General features: G+C 38.1%; 1 protein-coding gene across 1 annotated transcript in view; it reads left to right on the top strand.

Moving 5' to 3' along the window:
* Positions 1-7,089, top strand: part of LOC101848269 (synaptotagmin-4) — a gene marked incomplete in the record, with an annotated part of 33,596 nt that extends 26,507 nt beyond the window's left edge. Inside the window, 2 exon segments of the mRNA XM_013079116.2 lie at positions 1,322-1,458; positions 2,863-7,089. Of these exon segments, the coding sequence (XP_012934570.1) occupies positions 1,322-1,458; positions 2,863-3,033 (308 nt within the window).
* Between the last annotated feature and the right edge of the window lie 1,219 nt (positions 7,090-8,308).

Raw genomic sequence — 8,308 nt, 5'->3', positions numbered from 1 at the left:
GTGTGCGTGCGTGTGCGTGTCTTTGTCTGTTTGTATGTATGTGTTTGTGTGTGTGTGCATATGCGTGCGTGTGTGTGTCTTTGTCTGTTTGTATGTATGTGTTTGTGTGTGTGTGCGTGTGTGTGCATGTGTGTGCGTGTGTATGTGTGTGTGTGTGTGTGTGTGTGTGTGTGTGTGTGTGCGCGTGTGCTTCTGCGTTTTTGTGCCCCTATTGCGCCTGTGCCAAAATGTTTACTTTAATGTATATTGTACTATATTACAGTTATACAAAAGTGTCATTTCCGTCACAAGAAGGTGAAGTGCCTATTGTAGGCTCTATGTGTTTGTGTGAGAACTGTGTTCTTTCTTATGTGCGTGCTCGTCTATTCTGCGCTGCGTGTACCTATGTTTTAACGTGTATGTGTGAACATAGTATAATATAATATTTGAGTTTATGGGTGTCCAACACCGTAGCCAATAATAGAGGTAATACAACAAAGTAAAATTAACTTCCATTTCCAAAAATCGATTGATATCCGGAGATCTCATTCAATAATGTGACGTAGGGTAGGTGGGGTTGTAGCGTGGGTGACTCGTGTGGACAGCATTAGAGAGAGAGAGTGTGTGTGTGAATGGAAAGGCAGAAACAATAAGATGCTTGGTTAGTTCGCCTAAAGGGTGAACATGGCCAGTAGGGTAATCCCTTCCCACACGATAAGCTGAACATTGTTTAACAATGCTACCATCACTCGAGAGGATTGGCTAGACGATCGGGTTCCCATCAATAGAAGCTGAATAAGTAATCAGTGTTCAGTGGTTTTCTTTGGTTCTCTGACATCAAGATATAATATCTGGCATCTAAAAATAGAATAGCCATTAACCTAACCACTCACGATTCAGACATGTCCATAGATGTCATAGAGTTTGACCCTGATAAGATGATTACTTTATGAAAGTCAGACATTTTTGTTTAAAGAAGGGAAATAAGAACTTCTACAAACACCACCTGACGATCACCTTAGGAGAAAAAAAAGTAGGGTTCAGTAAAATTGCTGGTGAAAACTAAACGGTAAGTGGGACATCTATATAAAAATACCTCAACAAAGTACGATGGTCCTCCTACAAGATAAGCGATTGCTGAGGCTAATACGTTTCAAACATTTGGACTGCTGATGTGTCAAGTTCTTTGGTCCTGGTAAGCTCAAGGAATTGGTGATAGATACTATCTGTCTCCGGACACGAATATTATGGAAATAACAGAAAATATGTAGCTGTTTCCTTTCTGATAGAAAACATTTTAACTGTACGTATCCAGGCTAAGATGCTGATGTTTGTATTTCAGATCCATACGTGAAGATCTATCTACTCTACAACGGACAAAGGATTGCTAAGAAGAAAACTCACGTCAAGAAGAGGACCCTCAACCCAGTTTTCAATGAATCGTTCCTATTTGACGTGCCATACAATGAGGGATTACAGGTAAATAAACCACAGCATGTTCTGCTTTTGCGAGAGTGTGTTTGTGTGCGTGCGTGCGTGCGTGCTTGCGCGCGCGCGTGTGTGTGTATTATATGTATACAGTTTATGTAGTTGAATCTGTTTGTCTATTTCTACACTTGTTTGTGAGTTTGAGTATTGTTAATTTAATAAAAGAAACTTTTGGGCGCCTTGGGAGAGGAAAAGCTAAGGCTAAAGGGTGAAAAGATGAGTAAGACGACGAGGATGCTGTGTTGCTCAACCGGTGCTACTGTTGCTGATCCTGCTTTTGCTGCAGCTGCTGATGTGGTTGCTGCAACTTCTCCTTCTGCTGCTGCTGGTGGCGGTGGTCATGGTGAGGGTTATGATGATGATGATGATGATGATGATGATGATGATGATGATGATGATGATGATGATGATGATGATGATGATGATGATGATGATGATAATAAAAAGAATTTCTTATTCGCCATCGAATACCATTCAAATCTCTCTTGAAGAACCCTATGGTTGCTTTAGCTTTGTTCTTCTCTTTTTGGGTCATGTTCCTAAAGAAGAAATACATGTAGATGGTAAAGAGCGGAACGATTTTGTAAACTTACAAATTAAACCATTATACCCATGTCTTCTTAATATTATTTTTAAAAAATACATGTTCTTTTCAACAACGCCAATAATGACAACGAAGATGATGATTCACTATCAACTGTTAATAAGACAATGCCAAAACTTTGAAGTACTTGTCTTACTCCTGGGACATTTTCCCTTAAGTTATTATTCTGTTGGATTTTGTTTTCTTTTCTTTAGATTTACGTATTTCTCTGGATAGACTGAATTCCAAATAACAACAGTTGTTACAAAACTTCACGTAGCAGTCTTGATTCAGATTTTGCAGCAAGACCTTTAGTAATAGAAATCAATGTCAGCTAAACCATGCCCGCTTTGAAATACGTTATTGAAAAGTATAACCTATCGTCCAAATTTTCTTCACGAATATATTGGAGCATGTGCAACAAACTCCTCAAGCGTTTGACTTACTACCCGGTGGTCCTCAATTCGATTTACTTTCAAATTTGAAGATTTGTTAACATTGTTTCCTTTTTGTGATTCAAGCTTAGTTGTCACCGAAAAAAGTAATTTGTCAAAAACGGTTTCATAATATTTAGACTGAGAGTTGAGGTTGAGGAACATTGGAATGGGGTCACCATCTACAATTAAATAGTAACTTTTCAAATTTAAAACAAAAGGCGTTAAACTGATTGGAATCAGCATTTTAGACCAATTCCCATAGTTTTTTATTTGATCCCCCCCCCCCCCCCCCCCACTGGAATCGTGTTTGCCTTGTGTTGGATGGGATACTCGACTACTTCCCTAGACACTTATTATTCCCCTTGTCGTTCTCAGAACATCTCCCTGGAGCTGCTTGTGCTGGACTGGGATCGAATGACGAAGAATGAGGTCGTGGGTCGTCTGGAGATCGGCTCCAAATGTGAGGGTCAAGAAGCCAGCCACTGGAGCGAGGTCATCAACTGCCCCCGTAAACAGATTGCCGAGTGGCATAAACTGCAGGACTAAATGCCTGGTCCCGTCAAGTCAAGTCTCCGTGGCACCACAAATCACAAACAATGGCACAGGCTGGTCAAAGAAAGGTCTCAAAACACTCTCGGTTAAGGTTAGAGAATCGACAGCTATGTCTAAACTCAAACAGAATTGAGCGAAGAAGGGTGATAAAGGGCTAATGCATTAATTTTAATTCTGCTTCTCATGCGCTTTTCCTATACATCAACGCTATTTCCAAGCTCACCGTTTTGCACAATGCTTCAGGGAGCTTTACTTTGTTTCTTTCAAATCAACAGAAGCAGCTTGCAATAGTTCATCAATGAATAATTAGAAAACAAACGTTGTATCAACCGCAGCACCAGCCTGCACTAACAACAAATGAACATACAAATGTATATTTACAGTAGTACAACAACGCCAAGAACAAGAATATTATAAAAACAACCCCAATAAACAAGCCCAACTCTGCATAATCATTTGAATTTATGTCCCTGTTGCTTCCAGCTCCTTTCAACCTCGCTGTAAGGAGTTGAAAGAATTTTATCATTTAATCTGATGATTGTTTATCTCGTGAGCAAGGTATACACATGCTCAATGCATTTTATAAGTTTATGGTTCATTGTGAACTGTTTCTCTGGCTTAAGGGTGACAACATCGTGGTAATACAAACTCAGAAAACATTTAATATTTACTTCCTGTTTCCGACTTCTGTGGAAGAGTTTAAGAAAGAATAAAGTATAGATTTTTAAAAAAAATCAACAATGAAGTAATTTAGTTTACAAAACGTATGTCGTATATATTTCAATCGTAATGAAAGTCACCACTGACTCTTCCAGTACAAAGCTTACTTAAAATGTATGTCAGCACTGGTAATCCCTTCAGCTATCCATATGACAGACCTGTATCTCAATTACTGGTGACTTGACTACCCGTGAAAATATCTTTAGGTAAAGTGTATCTGAAATATGAAAACATTTTTTGAGTAAATATCCCTGCACTTATAATTACCTTATTGTGGAAAAATGTAAGCAAGTTTTTCAAAGAATAATCAACAAAGGAATTTGTTTTAAAGAATGAAAAGTCCTTTATGGATGTGAACGTTTCAGACCCGTGTATTGTATGGTGTAATGTTCTCATTCTATAGTGTTTCGTGCAGTACACGCGTTAGTGATCAATGTTGTAGTACGCCATCTGTTCATTCATTGATCCGAAAGTACCACACATCAATATTTTATATTCATCTTTCTTTCGCAGAAGGGTCATATTTTTTTTCGAGCTCATGTTCAGATAAGTACTGAAACTTCTTCAGGTCAAGTTCCCCCCCCCCCCTTTTGTTGTGGACTCAATCATACTTCAGTACAAAGTCAGCAGTAGGCCTTTGTTCACCTTTTGATATATTGGTGGGACGTGTATTTCAATTTTCGACATTGTGAAACATTATGTTAATATGAAGCTTACCTAACAAAGACAATTTTTCATGTAAGTGGGTACCTGAAGCTAGGGTGTTTTTTTCTCAAGAAAAGTTTCAAAACGTTCTTTTGCTACGCTTCATATTTTCCTATACCGGAGGTCGCAATAATATCGTCAACTCATTTTTTTTCATTTGTTGTTTGAGCAATCAACAAAATATCATCTTTTTTTCTTCTGTCATTTCACTATCATAATATCATGTCTCATCAAACGGCTGTGCTTTGTATATATATAATTTATGTATTCCCCCATTACTTCATATATAATAATAATAATAATAATAATAAGCTTGATATGTATGTACAATATTATTGTTGAAACTTGTAGTCAGTTTTTTGAGGTGGTCTTTTTCTTGTCTGAAACAAGCCAGAATCCACTGGGTGTTGACCAGTAAGTAAGGTCTTAGGTATTTCAGAACACCTGTACTGGGTAGATTAACCCCTTCCTGCCCCCTCCCCTATCTCCTTTCTTCCTCCCTTTTTTAAAGAAAAAGAAGTATCCCCTTTAAGCTCAATTGCACCAGAACTTATTTTTAAAGAATGGCAAATTAAGAGCCGTTCTTAACATCCTCCTACCTTTCGAATCGAACTTCCCCTGTGGTACAAGGGAAATTATTGCACCCCCCCCCCCCAGCCCCCAAACCCAGGCAACAACCGCTTAATATTCAATTGAATGTAGAAGAATGATTTACTGCAGATTTGCTTTAAGCTGACAAAGCACTCAAGCTATGAGAAAAACCTCTTGGGAGAAATGTCAAGCTAACATTAAGACCCGCCCTCCTAAAAAGGATTGGCCCTGGAAAGAGAGGGTAGGTGTGCACTAACACGGTGTGTTTCAGACACCGCAGGACTACTCTGAATCTGAAAACCGACTCCTCCCTTTAAAAAAACCCCTCCCCTCTTCCTGAAACACGGCAGTCTCATGTCCACCAAATCATACTCATACAAAATTTTCCTCAAGCCATCCCCAGCTAATCGTTTCTGGTACTAAATTCTGTGTCGCATTTTTTGTTCAACATAGTATACCCTTAGAAAACATAAAAGCGAGATGTTTGGCAACACTTTTTTTTAAGGAACATACAGCAGAGAACTCTCGTTTTTCTCATAACGATCATAACGTTTATGTGTACGATAATACCGTGTCTATAGACGCCTGATCCCATCATATTATATATTTTGTTGGCCACACACGAACTCGAAACTCCTTCCTTTGAACTTTGCGAGACCTCATGACTCATAATATTGACTCACCATTCCACCGACACTCAGTTTCAATGTTTCATGTACATTTATTATGTATGGTTTGTCATAAACTATGTTAATTAGTGTCAAGATAATCAACATGGGAAAAGTCTCTGGAGGTTTTTGTACCCTGCTTCAAATTCACTTTGGCTGCATATCTTTCACAGCTAGCCTTCCTACAATGATAACCTTTCCACAGCTGCTCCACATAACATGCAGTGTTGATATGGCTCATATTTTCATTCAGCTTTTAGTTGGATTTAGTGCTGGATCACAAAGCCTGTGTTGTCTAATTGGAAATGGTTTTTGGAAGAAGAAAAAAAGCCTAAACTGTAAATTGTTGCTAACAGAAAAGACAAAATTCACGAATTTTGCATTCTTTAAGTAATAACGTATTTGAACGAAAAGATAACATACTTTGCCAAATACATCGTTAGATAAGGTCCATTATAATGGTAATATTGGCAATAAAGTTACAAAGCCTGTTGCCAAATCAATTTTAGAATACAATATTACGTGAGGATTCTGTGGAGACTTTTCTCATAACCAATGATGTTGTCTTGTATTTGTGTACTGTTAGTTCCGTGATTGTGTCTGTTCGATCAATGGAAACGATACTACGACAAAAAATAGGGAACGTTTCAGATAGCCACACTGATACCCTATGAGTGTGGTGAAGGTTTGGATGCATTGAAGTATTTTGAACAACTAAAGAAACTAGAAAGGTAAAATCTACACAATATGCAGGAGATTCATCAGACTGGATTGTAGATTTAAAACTGGGGAAGTAATATTATTGCGTCACGAAATAAACAGAGAATAAATAGAACCTCTAAATGATAAATTAAACTGTTTTTAGTTTTGGGCATTGTTAGGCTTCAACAAAGTTCTAAATTCTATCTTTGTTCTAATTTCTGCTTAGGCAATACCAAGGCAGTCTGAAGAGTGAAAGGTGTACGTCTAAATGTCTGCTGTCAATTTCGACATGAATGAAAGATTGAAAATTGTATGATGGCATTGAAAGAAAGAAAACAGGGAGCTTTATTAACAAATTCACACCACTTAGATCAATTTAAAGCCTTAGAAAATAGCAGGCCAGAACCCCCCCCCCCCCCAGAAAGCTAAGTTCATATAATAGGCAATACGTTGTTGTTTTTTCTCATTTAGACGCCCTACATTAAAGAAAATAACACCGTTTTACGTATGTAGCCTACATTACACTTGACAACCACTAACGATGCAAGCTGGAAAACGTTAAGATTTTTATGTAGACAAGATTTAGAAATTCACAGTTTATAGATTTGCCCAGCATTTCTTGTGAAATCCTTGAAGAGATTAATAAAGGAAGGGTTATCAGATACCAATGTGTTCTTGTGCGTGTTCTTAAACTTGTTTGCTTTATGTCTCTTGTAGCGTCATTTTCAGATTAGACAGTCTACCCCTGTCTACAGTACGTCAAAAACTTGATCTGCCAGGATGAAGATTGAGTTTAGGACTCCAGAAGTGACTTTTATTACTTTGTTCGTTCTTCCAGAATATTCTTCCCTACTTCTGTTTCTGCCTTGTGTTCTGACAGGCCCGTCTCCTAAATGATCTAAGTTTCACGTCAAAAACACACTTATTCTAAAAACGTCCAGTGTATGTTGTGAGTTGCAAAAACAAGTTGTTGAAGAATAGAAGAAGGGCTGTCAAGGCCAACTACCTTTGTAAAGCTTAAAGTTAATTCTTCCTAAGACAAGAGGCACTTAAGTGAGCCCGGTAGAAATGAATTATAAGTACCTTTTGAGAAATTATATGATGGCAAAATATGACTTACTGAAAGTGAAAGCAAGCATTTCAGGCTCTAGAAGAAAAGCAACCCACACATACACATCAAATTAGGCCTTTGTGTAAGACATTATTGACAATAAGAACAAGCTGATCTACCTACATGGTACCTTGTACATACCATGTAGTTGGATGATAAGAGAAAAATCAACAACGATCCACAATCAAACTAGGTCACAGATGGTGTCGCTTACGAACAGAACCTAAATTAATTTGGTATTACATTTACGCTTGCACCAGCTCGTTGGCAGTACATGTATGTAGGAATCAGACACAGGAACATAACACCTTGTTCGTGCAATTAAACTGACTTTATTTTGTGGACATACTAGGCCTTTGATTAGTTATCGATCCCAAACCGCAGAGTTTCTAGAAATGATAGAGAGCTGTACTCACAGCGGGTGACAGGCTGAACCTTATGGTGCAAGTTATACAATGTAGCAGTAGGCCTGTAGTGTACGAAAACCCTGAGGATTTTACATGCACCAACCTGCTTGAAACACGGAGTTAGCTATTAACAGGGCAGTCCAAACGATGGAGAATTATGATTTTAAAAATATATGAGTGCTAAGGACGAAAATCTTGGCTGAGTGGAGCTTGACTGAATAGTAATAATACAGATGAAGACCTAGTTTCTGATAGTAAAAGATGGTTCAAACCCTAATAGAGTGTCTATGATTGTACGTTTTACGGTCCTATCGACCCTGTTTGGATAATTTTCGAGGCAGTCTGCTTCGACCCAACCTGTCAGA

The sequence above is a fragment of the Aplysia californica genome, unplaced genomic scaffold, assembly GCF_000002075.1.
Source record: "Aplysia californica isolate F4 #8 unplaced genomic scaffold, AplCal3.0 scaffold00041, whole genome shotgun sequence".
NCBI lineage: Eukaryota > Metazoa > Mollusca > Gastropoda > Aplysiida > Aplysiidae > Aplysia > Aplysia californica.
The sequence above is the reverse complement of the archived record's forward strand: the minus strand, read 5'-3'. Positions and strand labels throughout refer to the sequence as shown.